Source organism: Scatophagus argus, chromosome 12 (genome assembly GCF_020382885.2).
Source record: "Scatophagus argus isolate fScaArg1 chromosome 12, fScaArg1.pri, whole genome shotgun sequence".
NCBI lineage: Eukaryota > Metazoa > Chordata > Actinopteri > Scatophagidae > Scatophagus > Scatophagus argus.
In genome coordinates, this window is record NC_058504.1 from 820,844 (window position 1) to 840,054 (window position 19,211).

Below are 19,211 nucleotides of genomic sequence, written 5' to 3' on the forward strand. Positions count from 1 at the left end.
CATTTCCTGTCTTGTATTTTACACGTACGGGTTAAGCTTTTCTCGAGTCGTTTCATGCTGTCCCCTTTTTTATGAGTTTTAGACGTGCAGGAACGCTCAGGTGACCTTTGTTGTTTTAGACCTGCAGGGACAGTTTGGTTAGGCTCAGGTATCAAAATCACTGACACAAGGAACTTAAAACAGCTTTCACACATAAATGCTGGTCCGCTGGTGAAAGTCCCGCGTTTGTCCCGACCTCCTTCATGTGTGGACTTGCTCTTTATGCATCACCGATGATATGTGAAAAGCAAAAGGATGCATTGTTTTAACAAGGAAAGCACCTGAAGACGCTGCCGCGTCATTTGTAGGGCATTCGGCGACCCCGTCAGCCACACTCTCCTCTGGCGTCTCTTCAGTCGTCCGTCTCTCACGTCTTTCAGTGGCCGAGGACGGCGCTGATGTCTCTGGGTTTTGAACAGCCCCCCTCCCTCTGCGCCCAGAGGAAAGCGATACGCTTGAACCTTCCTCAGCCTGATTGTCTCTCAGCCTGCAGGATATTCTGAGGACGGAGTGAAAAATAAACGCAGAGCATGCTGGGAGGACATTCAGCTCAGTGGATCAGCAGCTGTTGAGGCCTTGCTGGTTTTAATGGTGTCTACAGGCTTCCCATGCAACCAAAGCCAGCAGCTTAAAGAGGAGACACAGAAATGTTGTTTATGCTTTACATCTGAAATACTCCAATATTTTCTTCATAGCCTGTGGAAGTCTGTGTATTTGTATTTGAAAACTTGTACACACATGTCAACATGTCATTTTAAACTCTGTTTGTCTTCATCAGATCATCCACAACTTTACACTAAATCTCTGTCAGTATCACAAACAGTCACAGCCTATGTGGTCTATTAAAGCCCAGTACGATGTCTTACAGGCTTCCCCCTGAGCACAGACGTTTACATTAAACTCAAAGCCCAAAATCGATCAGCTGTTCATACAGTACATTTCTGATGCACAGCGTCTGCATAATTTCTCTTCTGGGACTTAAAGGAGTCAGATATTTATCATCATTTGCTTCATACAAAGAACTCCTGACTCTCTTCACCGATAAACATTTGAATGCAAAGCTTCTGATGAGCTTATGCCACAGTTTGACGTTTGACGCTGCTGGAGAAGAACACTCTTCATGATTTTATCTGGGAAAAGCTGGAACGTGAGCTTTGTCACATTTAAGACAGGCTCCTGAATCGTTCAAGGACTTCAAGGACTAGAGTGAAAACCAACCATATCATCTCGTTCATTTCCAAGGACCTGCGACAAAACAAATGTCAGTTGAAAGAAGAGAAAGCTCTCATTGTGTTGGACGTCCTTGACTGTCAAACCTTGGATAAGAAATACTTATATATATATAGTAAGTTACTCTCTGTACTCTGAGCAAAAAGCTTGTCTACTTTCAGACTCTAACTGACGACTGACAGCTCTGAAACTGACTGATTGACAGTCTGTCTGTATTTGCTTTTCTGCTATCAGAAACCCTGATGATGTTCTGCTGTGGAGTTTGGTCCCACTGGGATTTAACCAAACACGAAATTTTCCAGATGATTTAAGGGCTCAGACTGCAGACTGATGAGTTTATGCACACTGAAAGGGGGGAGAAAAGCTTGGTGTGTCGGAGAGGTGGTGTCGTGTTTCTTTAAAAGCACTCCAGAGCTGTGGCGAGTTTCCTCAGGGCAGGAGGGCTTTTCTTTGTGTTGACTGGGAGGCATTTGCATATGACCCTCCTCCTCCTCCCTTTGGATTGGCTGGGGCTCCGCTAGCATGTGGAAACCCACTTCCAAACTCTGTCAGTCGGAGCAAAACTTTCCTGAGTGGAAGAGGATGAAGTGAGAGGCTGGACGCCAGCAGCTGTATGAGTGAGTAGGCAGAGAGAGGCCAGTCGAACAAAGAGACCATGATATCTTAATTATAGTTTCTGTCGCTGTCTCCTGACCTGGCTGGAAGTTTATTTTTTAAAATTTTGTTTACAAAACCACCAGTTTTTATCATTAATTTGGCTGTGGTTGTACAAATTGTAGATTATTTGGGAGAAAAATAGTATTTGATCATCTTTTTATATGATGTTTGTTACAGTATTTTTGACTTCTGTTCAAGAAGAAGGCAATTTTAAAGTCATTTTTAAGTCTTAAGAATAAACATTTTTTTGTCTTTTTAGTGATTTTCAAAAATGTCTGTTTAGCTATTAGACAGGAGATCATTACTCCTTCACATCATTATGCTGCTGGCGCTGCTTCTGGTTCTGAGTCTTTGCTCTGACGCTCGCTCCTCTGAGCCATCATCAATAACTATCCAGTACCGGGTTTGGGAGGAGCAGCCTGCAGGAACCCGGGTCGGCCGTCTGGTGGACGACCTCCGGCAGAGGGACGAAGGCGGCCCTTTTGAGGACTTCCAGGTGGTGGAGCATGAAAAAGCCCTTCCCTTCTCTGTCAGCACTCGAGACGGGGTCGTCTCCACCCAAGGCCGGCTGGACAGGGAGGAGCTGTGCCGGGGGTCGGACCTGTGCGAGCTGGCCTTCAGTGTCCTATACAGGAAAAGTGGTGCTGTGAACTGCCTGCGGGTTCGTGTGGAGGTGATGGACCAGAATGACCACAGCCCCACCTTCCCCAGCACAGTGCAGGAAGTGGAGATCTCAGAGACAGCTGGCCTCAGGATGAGAATCCCTTTGGACCGGGCAGTTGATCCTGACGCGGGACCTAATGGCCTCCAGACCTACTCGCTGTCCGTCAACCAGCACTTTGCTCTGGATGTGACAGTCGCTCCAGGTGGAACAAAACAGGCAGAGCTGGTGGTGATCAAAGAACTGGACAGGGAGGTTCAGGCCTCAATTGACCTGACCCTGGTAGCATGGGATAAAGGGAACCCCCCCAGGTCTGGGAGCACATTAGTCCATGTGAATATTCAAGACTCAAATGACAACAGCCCTACATTTGAGGACAGCACCCCAACTGTTGAGCTACCTGAGGATACAGCACGTGGGACAACCATCATCAACCTCAAGGCCACTGACCCAGACCAGGGTGCCAACGGGGAAGTGGAGTATTCGCTCAGTAAGCACACACGTCCAGAGGTACAGAGACTCTTCTTTGTAGATCCATTAACTGGAGCTGTGAGTCTCAGAGCACCTCTAGACTACGAGGTCCAGCCCTCTTATGAAGTAGTCATACAGGCCCGTGATCGGGGGCCCAATGCGATCCCCACACACTGCAAACTGCACGTCAAGCTTAGTGATGTAAACGATAATGCACCAAGAATACACATGACCTGGACTCCACCCAACTCACCTGTGGCGACAGTGCTGGAAGGAGCACAAGAAGACACCTTCCTTGCTCTGGTGATGGTCTCTGATGCAGATTCGGGAGACAATGGCAAAGTGAGTGCACAAATTCAGCAAGGATCAGGCCCTTTCCGCCTTAAACGTATCCATGGTGACAACTACATGATTGTTACCAATGGCCGCCTGGATCGAGAGAAGGTAATGCAGTATAACATCACACTCCTTGCCCAGGATTATGGAGATCCCCCACTGTCTTGCGTTAAACACCTGCCCGTCCACGTTCTGGATGAGAATGACAACGCCCCCGTGTTCTCCACCTCCCTCTATAAGGCATCCTTTAAGGAGAACAACGAGGCAGGCTACCGTGCTCTGAAAGTTGAAGCCCACGATGTTGACCTGGAGCTCAGTGGAAGAGTGTCCTACTTCATACGTGACTTTCATGAAGTGGAAACCAACACAGAATCTTTCTCCATCCACCCCACCAGTGGTGTCATCAGTGCCCAGCGTCCCCTAGACTATGAAGAAACCCACACCTACTCTTTCATTGTGGAGGCCATTGACCAGGGTCATCCGCCTCTCACCAGCACAGCCACTGTGCAAATCGACATTGAAGATGTGAATGACAACTATCCGGTCATCAAGGAGCCAAAACCCAGAAAGGGTGTGGCTTCTCTAAGTGTACCTGTCAATGCAGACAAAGGAGAGATTGTGACTGAGCTGGGGAATGTCATGGAAGAGGGATCCACCTCTTCACCAATCAATAACCCAATCAGAGAGGGACTTGTTGGATTCCTCGCATCCACCATAAAGGCCGAAGATGCAGACTCAGGGCTGAGTGGACAACTCAGCTACTTCATCACTGATGGAAACCCGTATGGATTGTTCTGGTTGGACCAGACTACAGGCCAGCTGTTTGTTAACACCACCAATGCTACTGAGCTCATTGGGAAAATCTTTACGGTAAACATTGCTGTGTCTGACATGGGCAGTCCCAGCTTGGTCACCAAGGCGACTCTGGAGGTTACTTTCATTAATCTGAAAGACCACCTGAAGAACTCATCACCGGGTAACCGTGGACAGCTCAGCTTCACCATGATGATGGCCATCTGCCTGGGTACCACCTGCCTGCTGCTTCTGTTGGCTGTCGCTTTGGTGACAACGTTCTGCCGCCCAGAGAAACGGGACAACCGGGCTTACAACTGCAGGCAGGCCGAATCGACCTACACTCGTCACCCACGGCGCCCACAGAAAAACATCAGGAAGTCAGACATCCAGTTAATTCCTGTCATCAGAGGGCGGAAGGAGGAGCCTCCTGAAGATGATAGTGAAGCTCAGCCACTGGCTACATCTCCGATGGCAGAGGATCAACAGACTGAGAGACAGTACACTTTAACACCATCAGTCATGAACACAAGCTTCCATTCCCAAGGCTACACAGAAGGGGACACCACTCAACCTGTCACCCACCACAGCAGGACTCTTCGAAAACCTGGAAACATTGAACTTGATGGACCTCTGACTCCTGCCACGTCGTACCGGACTCTTCGGAAAGCCAGAAATGTTTCATCATCCTCTTCAGTCTCACATTCGAGCACCTTGAAGACTCAAACTTGTGCTGAAGGGGAAGAGGAGGAACTGCTGTGTTCAGCATCCCAGGCGACTCTCAGGAGGCCGAAGACCTCGGAGGGACGAGGGGGCCACGATGCAGAACATCGACAGATGCTTCGAAACCTGGTTCGACTGTCCATGGCTGCATTTGGAGACTCCATTGAGCTTTCCTCTGCTTCTCCAGAAGTGCAGGTGAGTTGTGTCACCTTACAGACGTCTTTCCACCAATCACAGTAACAAGCCTGTTTCTGATTCCACAGGCTGTCATTCATGTCATTCAGTTCAGTTAACCACCTCAGCTACATAAATATTTGTATTCAGATGTGCATTCCTGTTACATTTATTCTCACAACAGTTTATGAAGAGTTTAAGGTTTAGTTCTTAATTCATCACATAGTGAATAGTGTGTGTTTTCATGGTGAACAAAAGACTCGTTACATAAGTGCGGAAATATGTCTCCATCATCTGACAGCATTTATAGGATAAGAAAGAAGGGTTTCTGTGGCGAACCCAAACACACTGCATGCTGGGAAGTACGTTAACAAGCTTACAAATAGCAAACATAATTTACTGAGTGGTAATGAGTGCACACCAATGCAGCCATTTACACTGCATTAATGATTAAACTGAGCTCGCGCAGTGATTTTCTAATGTCGTCTTATTTACATTCTGTACGATACCTTAAACATTAATGCTAATGCACTGCTGCTGGCTCTCACTTAACTCTAATTTACCTCCATTGAAAACATGTGATCACATTCATTTCAACATGTGCTTACAGTTAGTGTTGGAGTAATTACACACACCCCCCGCAGGCTTTGAGATTAATCTGAAGTGAAGTCCATTAGAGAGTAAAAGCGCCCCACCCACCCACCACGCACCCCACTGACACACACACAGACCAGCTTCCCTTACGATTTCCCAGCAGCCTCTCTGCTTTTTCAGCCTCCTGTATGACGACTCAGTCTGCCAGCCTGAGGTGTGTGTGTGTGTGTGTGTGTGTGTAGCTGATGGATGACTGTGAAGCCAAAAAGCAGTGAGTTTATACAGGTGCTCATGTGTCCAAGAGAGCCAATCCTCCCCCGAGAGGCCTTTTGACTGAATATCACATATCAGATTCATATTGAAACCAGCAGAGGAGGAGGAGGAGGAGCAGGGGGGTAGGATGGGGGGTCTGCAGAGGGGAGGTCGAGGCCAGCTAAAGTAATCTGTAATGTGTTTGTAGTGTAAAATAACACCACTGTGACACACTGAGCTGCTGCTGGAGGAAAGACAAGCAGCAGCTCAGACGACGGCGTCAGCTGCAGACGTGACCCACAGCTCACTGCCCAGCAGAGCTTCTGCTGTCGGGGTCCAGAGCTGCTCAGCGGATCCTAATGAGCGGGCTGCTCGTCAGCTGCACTCCGTTCAGTCACACCACACCTTCACACTCACTTTTCTTCCTGTTTGACTAAGGTCTGCTAAAAGCTACAGCGGCCAGACGTATTGACATTTTTTAAATGTTTTTCTTTGTTTTTTTACATCTCCCATGATCATAAATACAGTCAGAGGACTCTGCTGCAGTATTTTAATCAAATTCATTGATCTTATTTTAGTTTTTATGGGAATGTGGACAAATTCAGGCTACTCAATACAAGACTGATATAACAAAGAATGACGACAGTCTCTTTTCAGTGACCTGCAGAAACAGGAAGTTGATGAAAAATATTGGAATTTCACTTAGAAGACATTTTGAACACATTTCACTAAAGTTCAACAGAAGTTGTTTGGTATCTTAGCTCACAGTGCTTTACCAAACAGATGGAGCCACTGATGTTGGGTGGAGTTTAAAAGAGGAAGAAAAGCCATTTAGAACTTTAATCGATTCTGTTCATCTAAAGTCTTAACGATCAGTCGGTCTGAGTGTGTGGAACCGTAGAAACGCCGCGCTGGTTAAAACACACACTCGCGTCACTGAGGGCAAAAGTCTGCGCCGACGCCCAGCAGACAGAGAACAAAAAGCTCGTCCAGGTCCCACATCCTCACGTGAATCCCATTAGAGAAGGGAAGAGGCCTTTTTACCCAGCATGCCCCGCTCCTCGAGGCCAACTGGGCCGACCGGGAGGGTAGAGAGGCCTGGCGAGGACGGGGATTTACTGTTCACCTAAACACACACACACACACACACACTCGTCCATATTTCAGAGCCCATCCCAGAAGGAAACCGGCAGGAGAAGAATAGGCTTTTACGCAGAGGCCGTTTCCTGTCGCCTCAGCAGCGTGCGTGTGCAAAACACACAAATGTCTCGGCTAAAACAAAGTCATATATTAGTATGCGAGCACACACACACACACACACGCATGCCCGCTTACCTTCAGCAGCGGGTGTGCTTCCTCCCTGGTGTGCAGTGTGTATCCGCTGTATAACAGAGCTGTCAGCAGAAAGCTCTGAGCAGTGAGACGGACGTGGACGCTCGGTTCTCACACTGGAAAAACGTTTGTTGGCCGTGTGTTTGAAATGAGCAGCTAAAGCAACGCAAAGACACACTCACAGCCGAGAAGCACACACACACTTCAGTCAAATCCCGCTTCAGCTCTCAACTAAAGCTCAAGATAACGAATCCGACACCGGCGATCACCTTCTGCCGCCGGCTGGAAATTAATGTTCACAAGCCGAAAATGAGATGAGCAGCAAAAGATATGAAATGTTGATTAGATGAAATGAAAACACCTCAATTAGCCTTAAGCCGTTTGATTCTGTGCCTGATTTTACAAGCATGGAACTTTAGCTGTGAGATTCTGCTTGGTGAAATCTACAGCAGCCTTTTAACAAAGTTTAATGTTGGTCTTTGGTTTCATTTTGACCCGCGAAGTCAACAGCCTGAATGTGTAAAGCTTTCTCCTCTCTGTCTCTGTCTCTGTCTGTCTCTCTCTGTGTCTGTCTCTCTCTCTGTGTCTGTCTCTCTCTGTGTCTCTGTCTGTCTCTCTGTCTGTGTCTGTCTCTCTCTGTGTCTGTCTCTCTCTGTGTCTGTGTCTGTGTCTGTCTCTCTCTCTGTGTCTGTCTCTCTCTGTGTCTCTGTCTGTCTCTCTGTCTGTGTCTGTCTCTCTCTGTGTCTGTCTCTCTCTGTGTCTGTGTCTGTGTCTGTCTCTCTGTCTCTGTCCGTGCCTCTGTCTCTGTCCGTGCCTCTGTGTCTCTGTCTGTCTCTCTGTCTCTGTGTCTCTGTCTCTCTTTCACCTCCCCCCCTCCTCTCCCTCCCCGCAGCAGATCTCCCAGCTCCTGTCTCTCCTCCGGCAGGGTCAGCTGCAGCCGAGGCCCAACTTCAGAGGGAACAAATATTCACATCGCAACGGCAGGTCAGTCTGACTCCGCCTCCTCTTTCTCCTAATCCCTTCATCCTCCTCCTCCTCCTCGTCCTCCGTCCTCCTCTTTGCTCCTGTTTTCTTCTCTGATGTGTATGTGTGTGTATGTGTGATGTGTTGAAAGCTGACGTGATGTCATGGATTGGTGTGTAAACACAAAGCACATTTCGGGCGTCACTTAGTTTTATTTTTTTACACTTTTTATATTTTTAGATGTGCAAGAAAGGACAAAGTCAGTTGACTTTCATTGTGGGACTGTTGTCACATGACTTTGATTCAGACATTAAAACCTTCAGGTTGGGTTTGGTTTGGTAAGTAAGCTTGTAAACCTTTGGGTGAGTGACATGACGTCATGTGTCGTAAGTTAAAAACATTCACAGTTTGTCAGAGCTGACTTTAGGTTTCAGGTGAAACACAAACTGCTCCGTCCTGTGGTTCAAACTTTTCTTTAAACTTCACCAGCTGATGGTTTCTTCTGTCTGACCTCCACACATCAGATATGAACAAAGTTAGTGAGAGCGTGTGTGTGAAGGTAACCCAGTTAATACCAGTCCAGCTCAAAGTGTTTTAACGTCCAGGACCCCGTGTGGTTTTCACAGTGACCCCAGTAAGACGGCGGACGCTGCTTTGAGTTTGTTGTTTCTCTCTCGTCACTCCTGATGTTGTTGTTTTCTATCACATGTTAGAACATGATGGTGAATTTTTTAACGGCGGACTCACGGGTCACCAAACACAACCACAGTGTCTTCCTGTTGACCTCATGGGGACTAAGACTTGCAGCTGGACTTGCTGTCTCCCCCTCCATCAGCAGAGGTTTGGTTCATGGCCAGCTGGCTGCAGGTTTCAGACTGTGATCGCTGCTCGCTCGCTGATCAAACCGGGCGGCCGCTGATAGCAGCGCAGACAGATGGCGAGGAGCTCACAGATGTTTTCCCTGAACCACGACGGCTCAGTTTGGTTTGAAAAATCAGATCAAACTTTAGGTTCTAACTAAAAGTTTCGATTCTGATAGTCTGGAAAATGTCTTTTAAAACCGCACTCGTGTTTTTTGTTGTAGCTGATAAACGTCTTCCTCAGTGTTTCTGACCGACTGACCTGCTGGGACCGAAATAACAGCAACAGACAAACAGGACGTCAAGTCCAACACTGTCACAGGAAGAGTGTCTCATAACCCCAAAGTGTTATCGTGTGTGTGTGTGTGTGTGTGTGTATCACAGTGATGTCAGATCTAATCTCATCATCACGTTGATGCTGAAGTAGCTGCTTCCCGTCAGAGACTGAAAGGCTCAGATAGAGCTGCTATAACCTGCCTTCACACACACACACACACACACACACACGGTCAGGTGAGTCATTCCATGTGGACGTCAGATGAAAGGCTATTTTGTCATTTACTTTGGATGACTTCAGTCCTGATAGCTTTTTGAACAGAATGGTCTCCTCCTCACCTGACAGTCACATGACACTTTAGTCATCAGTAGGGGGATGTAAAAGCAGGCTGTATGTCTGACTAACTCAGCTCTGAGCTCACCGTTATCTGACGGGCACCTCCGGACTGAGCCGCCAGCTTCACAGGTGTGTGTGTGTGTGTGTGTGTGTGTGTGTGTGTGTGACTCAGCGTGCGGTGGAGGGAGGGGCCGGGATGTCTGTGCATGTGTTACCTAAAACCTCAGGCATTTTATCAACATGTGATCTCACGACGCCAAACCTCAAGTGTGAACGTTTCACACCGTCTGGTTTTTCCTCTGTTTTATGTCTGAAAGTAGCAAATGGAAATCGACATTTTTCTAAGGTTTTATCTTCCTTTAATGAGCCAAAGGACGGAGAGTGTCTGTAAATCCCTCTGACGTAAAATCTGTGAATTTAGTCCGTCAGTGTTCCACATGATCCAGATGTACATGTGGTGTCCTGGTGTGGTGTCACGTCCCAAACAACCTTTCAGTTGGTGTCAGAGCAGACTGAAGTGTGGCCTGCTCATCCTGTGCAGGTATGGAGGTCAGGACTGCGCCGACTGGCAGAGCACCAAGGACAGCGGACACGGTGAGAGCGAGGCTGGAGACGTGGACTGGGAACCTGGACGGGACTCACCCATCGACCCACAGCTGGAGGAGGGGCTCAGCAGCCTGCTCAACAATACAGGTAGGCTCATACGCCTCGACACGTCCCCCCTGAACTCCTACGAGGTACACTTTATTCACACATTCCTCCTGCGTAAAGGACTGTGCAGGGACCACAAACAGAAACCACGTTGCTGTGGTTTCTTACAGTCTGCTCGTTCTGCTCGCCATCACCGCATTAGGACCCACTGAAAGAAAGGCAGCACGAACTGCACTGAGTGTGCAGGAGGGGCGGATTAAAACAACGTTAAAAACACTTTGTGTTAATATTTGTGAGATGTACAAAACGACGCCTTCCAGTGTGAAAACACCAAATCGAATTTCAGCTTGTCCCCTGGTTGGTCATCGTTTGTCTTTGTGTTTGCACTGTGTAAACTCAACTGGTGTCACTGAGTTTAGCTGTGGCCGCCTGGTGAAACTCTTTGATTCCTCAGGACAAAAGCAGCTGAACTTCGACCCCCACAGACCATACAGACGGTCACTTACAATGGACTCACAGAAAAATGCAGAAAACAGGAAGAAAGCAGGAAATAACACAGTGGCAGGTTATACATCCACATCCACCCACGCGCTCCACTCATTCTCCAGTTCAAACTGCTGGTTCACGGGTTTGTTTGTCATCTAATGTGGTGTTTTCATGCAGCAGGACTGAATATTATCAGATCGTTTTTACAGTACTCTGCCAATTAGCATGCTAGCATTATTAGCTCATTATTAGCTCAGGTCTCAAGTCAGGCTGTGAAGTGAGTCGGGCCAGCAGGTGGGTCCTCGATGCCATTTTAAAGGAACCAGGACTTCCATCTTTTCAAAGTCAGAGGCTGTAGCTGCCAAACATCAAGACACCTGAGGCTTTTTGTTTAGCTGGGAGTTCCACAGTGGTGTGTAAGCAGTTTGTACAGTGTGTGTGTGTGTGTGTGTGTGTGTGTGTGTGTGTGTGTTTGAGTGAGAGAGTTTCTTCCTGGTATTGTAGCTGTCAGAGCCCTGGGGCAAACAGAGGGGCTTACCGATGATGGTAGAGTGAGCTTCACTTAAAGACAGAGGAGAGAGGAACAAAAAGAGTGTGTGTGTGTGTGTGTGTGTGGGGGGGGGGGGGGGGGGTGTTTGACTCACCTCCAGCCTGCGGGCTGTGTTATTGGTGTAACTCACACCACAGTGCTGTGGCAGCTCAGTGTGTGTGTGTGTGTGTGTGTGTGTTCTCAGGTATTCTGTTGTTAATAAGTTTAGTTTATCACGTTAATGTGTAAAACGTTCTCTCATCCTCGTCTGTCTGTTGGTGTTTGAATCGCAGTGATGATCTGCCGCCTTTTGCGTGTGGCTGAAGAGGAAAACATGCGATGATATCCTGCCTTCACCTCACAGTTTGTGTCGGTGGAAACCAGCGGGTCTCAGGTCTGAGTGCTGGATGATGGACCAGCGTGTTGGTGCTTCGGCTCTGTTCGTGGGATTTGTTGATGTGATGAGTGTGTGCCACACAGAGTGTGTGCGTGTGTGTGTGTAAGCTAATTCTCTGCATCTGGTTGTGGTCAGATGAAGGCGACCGCAGCTCCTCAGCAGGCTGATCAGTCTCAGCTGAGAGACGAGCACTTTTGAACTTTTACTACTTTAACTGATGTCTGGAGTGACTACGTTTACATTTTACACTCAACATTAAATAGAAATGGTTTTCCAGAGGCTCTAAATATCACCTTGTGTGAGACGTTCAGACATCATCCAAAGAGTTTCAGAGTGTTTATTAACCCGCAGAGGAGCATGTGACCACTTTCTCATCCTTTCATCAGTAATTTAACACAGCAGAAAAGCTCGGTTACCACGGACGCTCAGTGACGCCCTGCCATTGGCTGGTTTGTCATGCAGGCGATGAACTTCAGTCTTCACTATTGGCCTTCTAAATATCACACCAGTCAGGCTTTAATTTTGACCTGCACAATCTGAGCTTCACGACAAAGATCCAAACAAACCGCTTCATGTGCTCACTGTTCGCACGCCGAGACTCTGTCATGGTTTTCGGATTTAAATTAGATCTGCTGCAGCGTGTTGTGCGAGCAGGAAGAACTGGACGTCAGCAGGATGTGATGAAATGAGCGTGTTGAAGGTAACATCCGGTCGCGGTCGCTCATTTTGTCCAGCAGACACGCTTTACATTAAATGAATAAATGAACTGCGGCGTCTGATCGTGTCAGTTGTGCTCGTTCGCCACTCCCATTGGTTTCACTCAGACACGCTGGGTGTTTCACGCCTCTGACAGCGAGGAGGCCGCCGACACGCCAAGAGGGGTTTTCACGTCGGTGCGGACGTGAGGTTTGGCCGTACGTTGGGAGCACGCGGGACGACGTGGAAAAGGAAAGGCGTGTTGACAGCTGCCTGATAAAACCACTGCGTCGTTTCCTTCCTCTCATCCTGCCTCTTTCTCACGGAGCAGTTAGCGAGAAGCTGGAAGGGCAGCTCAGTCTGAATCTGGCCCGGAAGGTGCGCCATGACAGGAAGAGTCTTACATTATCCAACGTTAACTACATGAACCTCAGCTGGGGTTCTGCAGCACACGTTTGTTCAATCAGACAGATTTCAACTGAGAAACCCAGAAGACAGAAAGAACTGAGAAGATACTTCATAAGTGATCATGCGTGGAGGTCTGTGTTGAGACTCCGCCTCATCAGACACCAAAGCAGACCAGTAACTCATCTGATGATCCCACAGCAGTCCGGTGGTGACCGGTCCTTTGCAAAATGCTGTCACTTTCTTTAGGGTGGAGGAACGTTTGGGCTGTTGGCTGTTGCTGACTGGCACTGACTTGATTTATGAGACCCAGTGGGCTCAGTTTGCATAAAAATAGGAGCTTTTCCCCCATTTTTTCTGTACTGATTTGTTCATAAAGCTCTGGAGGTGTTGACGGTGCTGCACAGATACTTCAGCTCCACAGGTGGCCGCATTCAGGAAGTGATAAAACGTGCAGTTGTTGACAAAAATTCAAAGCTGCAAGGTGAACCGATGACGTTTGTCATGACTGAGCAGATGTTTGAACCTGAACAGGTTTGACACTTTAATGTGATACCTGATGATGAAAGGTTGGGTATTTATTTGCAGTCAGTTCACTCAGTGTTTCAGCCACACTTCACTTCAGCTTCCTGTTCGCCGGCTCAGACGTCTTTCTCTTCCTCCCTGCAGACGATGTCTTCTCAGAGGTCAGCGATCCGGCCTGGATGGCCAGACTCTCCCTCCCGCTCGCTGCTGATTACCACGACAACGTTTTTGTCCCCAACGGGCCTCCGTCCCCTGAAAGTGAGCTCCTCCCCCGGGACGGCCTGGACTCCTCGTCCTTCTCCACATTCGGTAAAACACGAAGGATTCATCAAATGAAGTTGGTCTGATAATAATCGCAAATTGTTCATGGATATTTTTTAAATTTTGAGCAAACAATCCATTTTCATGAGAAATGAACTTGGACTTTTTTTAGCTTATTTTTAGTCACTACAAATACAAAAAACTAAAAGACCCCCCCACCCATCCAAAGAATGCTTGAGCAAACATTTCATTAAATATAAGTTCAAAGGGAATTTTGTCTAATTTAATCGATTGTTGATTGTTAGTACTTTCACAAAGTTCTCATCTTAGTTTCTCACAGTCCAAACTGACGTCCTCAAGTTGCTCCTGTTGTCCAACCAACAGTCCAAAACCCAAAGTGTCTTCAGTCACTGTCAGAAATGACACAGAAAGGCCTCGAATCCTGACATTTCACAATCTGGAACCAGCAAATGTTTTACTTGAAAAATGATGTAAAGGATTTACGTCTTGTTGTTTTCGTCCTCTCAGGTAAAACTCCGGAGAAGGACGGCCCACTGGGCGGGGCTCTCCTGTCTGAGGTCAGCACGCTCTTTGAGATGCTGATGACGCAGAAGGCCGACGCCCATCCCGGCCCGCGGCCCGACGTCCTGTACCGGCTGTCTGCGGCGTACCGGCGCTCGCTCGGACTGGACGGCCCCGCCACCGCAGGCAGCGCACCAAGGAACTCTGGCAACACTGAGAGGGGGTCGGGCCTGGCTCCGCCCTCGGGACTTTGTCAATGAGTCCGTTAACTGAACACTGGAAAAGAGTGTGAGATCAGGAAGTTACACAAAATGTTTCTGTGTTGTTGTGTAAGTTGGGATTTTGGAGGCATTAGGTGATAAAATACTGTAAATAACGCCGTGATAGATTGTTGATGTGAATATAAACGACGTGTAAGAACAGATTAAGAGGACTGAAGGTCTGAAGACACATTCAGAGTGAAGCTAGTCTTTGTCTCATTTTATTAACATGAATCTGACTGCTGGGGGTCTTTTGTGGCCCCCCCAACGACCGCCTGGTCTTCACCTGCTCCAGTGGATGCGTCTGTTCAGGTTCATCGGGTGCGGAGGAAAGACAGGGAGGCTAAAAGGGAAAGTGGAAGGAGGACTGGGACAATCTTAGTCTCAGAATGTTCACTGAGGTGACAAGTGAGATGAAGGAAAACAGGAAGTGAAATGAATGGTAGAAATGAGGATTAATGGTGAGTGTGAAAGCTCAAAGGCGACTGGTTTATGTCTCACGGTGAAGCAGTCAGTCTCAGAAAGCAGTGAATCTGGTTTGGATGGACGAACTGTGTGTCGGGGCGTCATAAACCTGTTTGTAGGTTCTGTTCTTGGCCTGCAGAGAGCGAGCCGGCGGCTGGGAGGAAATGTCTCTTTGTCTTTTTGTCTTTCCTCAAGACTAAACAGAAAGGAGCTGAATGGAGGGAAGACAAAGTGTTTGTTGACAGTAGAGCAGCTCAGTGCGGACCCCCCGTTCACCAGCCCTCAAACATCCCCTCTTTAAGGCTTTTTTGGGATCTTTGTGGAGGATGAACCGATGAATTGGTTTAACTTCAATCCAAAACTGTCGTATCTGTAGCCTTTTTTCAATTTGCCAACCAGAGCAACAGCACTTTGTACATAGTATTTTTTATATTTTGTAAAAGTTTTTGTACCAAGAAAGCATTTTCACTGAGTTAGTTTTGGAAGTTTTTCAATAAAGTTTGTATCATGTTTAAACTGAAGAGGTCATGTGTTCTTATCATTTCATGTGCAGAAATGCGCGAACTGCATTGAGGTGAGGTGTGAGGCTCTGCACAGGAAAAACAGCAAATTTTATTATCCATAAATAAATACGTATGTGAATCCTTCAGTCTGAAGGAGGCCTGCTGTGTGTGTGTGTGTGTGTGTGTGTGTGTGTGTGTGTGTGTGTGTGTGACTGTACAAACACCTTCTCATATTATGGGGACTCGCCTTCTTGGAATCAAACATTTGGCCTTTGCAGCTCGGCGTGTGATGAAGATTGTGTTTTGGTGATGTTAGAATGGTGGACAAACTGTTAGTCGTCTCTCACAAGTGACAAAATGTGTGTGTGGGTGGTGGCTGCGCAGATGTTTCCCTTGTGCACAGCGCCATCTGATGGTTGAGAGACACATTACACTCAGACAGCCCAAAACATCATCAACAGCACCGCCTGGTGGCAGTCGCAGGTACCCAGTCTTATTTCATGTCATCTCATTCCCTTTGAGCTGCAGTCTTTCTGTGCTCACGCTTCACCCTGTTTGTACTGTGATGTGTGGGTAAAATTGGTGCTGATACTGCAAGCTACATGTTAACATACCTGATGCTGTGATTCAGCAGCTCATCTTCCTTCCACTAAATCAAAAGTTTAGTTATTTGATTTTCAGCAGCTCCCTACATTGTAGACGTGTTTTGATTGGAGTTTTGTCCAGGATTTACTCCACCTGACACACTCAGTCACCTGGGACAGGATCCAGCTCCTGAGACCCTGCATGATGGATGGGTGGATGCTGACCAAACTTTGTGATCATTTCTCATTACTTCTGTGATGATTTCTTATGATTTAGAGGTGGTGCAGGATGGTTAATGACTTGCACTCCTCCTGCAGTATTCTTGGTTTTCCCAGTGTGCTCTGTGGGCTTCAGATACATTCATCAGGCGGCTTTAGTGCAGGATTTAACCACTTTCTTTAGAAGGTTTAAATCTAACCTTTCTCGGGACACTTCTGATGAGCTTGGAGCATTTACAGCGATCTCAGTCTGTGGAGGAAATATTAGTTTCGAAGACAAACTGGTGCAGTTTAGATTTGCTGGGGAGCAAAAAGAGCACAACAAACACTTTTCTTTCTCCACAGATGCACAGTAAACGGGAAGGTGTGGGAGCAGGAAACAGATCTGCAAGCTGCTTAATGCACAGTTTGCTATAAAATGTGCCACCTGTGGCTTACTGAATATGAGAGAAACCAGGAATCCAATAAAAACTCGATTAAAGCAACACAAGTATTTTATCTGTGAACCCTAATAATACAAGCAGAGTATAAACTCATTTGTGGCACCAACGTGAGGATGTTTGGGTGAATCCCAGGAGGAGGGAAAGCGGATTCAGCCGCTGCAGAACACAACACAGCCGGCCCTCCATGGAAATATGTAAAGAAACAATAAATGAAAGCAGGAAGAGTGTTGGAACAACAAGTGTTTAATTTATCTCCAGTCATCTCACATGATGAAGGAGCTGGAATATCATTTAAGGGAGAGGAAATAGAAAAGGAAAAGAGGAAAGAAGAAAATGTCTTTTGTTTGTGATTCATTTGTGATTCTGATTGTGATACGTTTTCCCACTTCTTATCTCGGCTCAGGTTATCACTTAGATTTTCTGGGCTGGTTTAAGAGGAGACGCAGTGCAGCAGGTGAAATCATCTTCATCCTGCATTTAGTCTCAGAGGGACTGAGCTAAAGCTGCGTTTACATCTTTAAACACAGCATGAGAGTCCAGGTTCATCAGACAGGGACAACAACATCCGTTTTACCATGAAGTCCGGTTCTCTGAGTCCACTTTGTATCAGCAGACATCAGGAAATGAGATTTAAGAGCCTTTAACAACCTGTCTTATAAAACATGTTCGTCTTCAGCAGATGCTCAGTTTTCTCCTCTTGCAGGAGAGAAGAGAGAAAACTGGGAGAAAACTGCAGCCGCTCAAACAAACCAAACACATGAAGAAGAGCTTCGGGCTGGAAGGACTTCCTGTCCAGCATGAGCATCAGACTCGTGAAGCAGCCGACGCTCTTTGTGCGATGGTCATCAGTCTATACGTTAACACGTGCACCACTCATTAAGCAGCAACCGTACGACAGGATAAAGTACTGCAGAGCCCGCTGGTGGGCTTAGGCCTCTGGGCTTGCCGTAGGCTGCTTCTTTGAGCTGTGTTTTGCTGTTTCGACTCTCAAACTCTCAAACACTTTCTTTGTTTTGTTTTAGAGAAGTTCCTGGACAAATAAGACCAAAATAAAAACTTCTTTCTGACATGTCATGTCATGTTTGTTAGGTTTTGCAGTACATTGAGTGTTCAGAAGAACATTAATGTACTAAAACAGAATGGCAGACATTTTGGTTTTCTCCTGATGTTTTGGTTCCCACACGATGCACAGGGTGAGTGTTCATTCAGATGAAGCAGTGCAAACACACACACACACACACACACACACATATATCCATCTTTGTGTGTTCTTCCTTATTATTAGAATAGGTGGGCTAATAAGAAGCAAAAGGCTAAAGCTGAGGCTAACAGCAGATAGCTGCTATCACAGCTGTGTGATGTGTGTGTGTGTGTGTGCGCGCGCACATCTGCACCCTTCAGACTGTCATGTGATTTCTTTACCTGTTGATCCATCATCTTCAGGCCTCACTGTGATTGGCTGAAAGGGGATGTGTTAATCACGACACCCTCTGAGCCGCAGCACCAGCATGAGCCAAAACAGGACAGGTAAGGAGCTGATTGGACAGACAACACACACCTGCAACGTGTGTCTGAGTGTGATCAGAGCTGCTGCAGCTTCAGGGAACACCGGAGGGCAGCAGAAGCCTGCAGATAAACAACCGCAGCCTCAAATCAACATCAAGTCACGTCAGATATTTTATCCACAGCTTCTCCTTCCACAACGATTTCAAAGGGGCTTTACAGATGATCAATCACTAATCAATCACACAACAAAATGATACACACAGAAAGGCTGTTGGAGCTGTGCCCCCATCATAAACCAGCATCAAGACCACAGTGAGGGCACAGAAACCGCAGCTGCAGGGCTGCCATCTGCAGAACACCAGTGCAGCGCTGCACCAAACTCTGTTCAAATAAATCATGTTTTAATAACAAGATGTTCTCAGATGTTACTGTCAGCTCCCCACTGAGGCCCCTACAGGACGGGACTGTTTACAGCCGTTACCACGGCAACTGCTGTGGCCTTCAGTGTTTGGTGTCAGAGCACCAGGGACCAGAAAAAAATGTGATGACAGGAAACAACTTGGCCAAATATGAAATGGAAACAATATTGCAATAAGCATAAGAAGTCGGGGAGCAGAAATGTGTCGTCAGCACACGGAGCATTCGGCTCCATTTGCCTCCCGGCTCCTCCTGAAGACACAAACTCTTCACATTAATATCAGTTATTCTTTTTACAGGCTCGGACAGCCGGGCTCTGCAGCTCTCAGCAAACACTCCTCAGTCAGGAGTGAAATGTGCATCTGCTGCGGACTATTTTCAGCAGAGGATGAACATTCACATTCACACTGAACATTCACAATCCTGTGCCGATTACATGCATGTTTACTGGAGCAAACTCTTCGTGTTCAGAGTGGTGCCTGCAGCATAGAGGATGTAATGCAGTCACCAGATTTATTATGTATTTTAGTCTCATAAGATGTCCACCCAAAACCAAAACAAAACAAAGCTGAGTGTTTTCAATCCCTGCTGAACGTAGGAAAGTGGACACTGCAGTGATTTGTTTTCGGACGCTTTACTTTCCAC

General features: G+C 47.1%; 1 protein-coding gene across 4 annotated transcripts; it reads left to right on the forward strand.

The window, feature by feature from the left end:
- Nucleotides 1–1,444: 1,444 nt before the first annotated feature.
- On the forward strand, nucleotides 1,445–15,410 carry pcdh12 (protocadherin 12). 4 transcript variants are annotated; one of them, XM_046406822.1, is made up of 5 exons: nucleotides 1,445–5,104; nucleotides 8,157–8,245; nucleotides 10,194–10,390; nucleotides 13,531–13,695; nucleotides 14,176–15,410. In XM_046406822.1, exons 1-5 carry the CDS (start codon nucleotides 2,246–2,248, stop codon nucleotides 14,427–14,429), a joined length of 3,564 nt encoding a protein of 1,187 aa, XP_046262778.1. In that variant the 5' UTR covers nucleotides 1,445–2,245; the 3' UTR covers nucleotides 14,430–15,410. The 4 variants fall into 4 exon arrangements, with proteins under 4 accessions (XP_046262778.1, XP_046262777.1, XP_046262780.1 ...); XM_046406821.1 differs by having other exon boundaries at nucleotides 1,449–5,104; nucleotides 8,154–8,245; XM_046406824.1 differs by having other exon boundaries at nucleotides 1,453–5,104; nucleotides 10,239–10,390.
- The last annotated feature ends 3,801 nt before the right edge of the window (nucleotides 15,411–19,211 follow it).

Bases quoted from the DNA above. Each gene is read 5' to 3' on its own strand.
- pcdh12 (XM_046406821.1), top strand. From the start codon at position 2,246: ATGCTGCTGGCGCTGCTTCTGGTTCTGAGTCTTTGCTCTGACGCTCGC. The intron at 5,105-8,153 runs GTGAGTTGTGTC...CCCTCCCCGCAG, and splicing joins CTGCTTCTCCAGAAGTGCAG to CAGATCTCCCAGCTCCTGTC. The intron at 13,696-14,175 runs GTAAAACACGAA...TCGTCCTCTCAG, and splicing joins CTCGTCCTTCTCCACATTCG to GTAAAACTCCGGAGAAGGAC.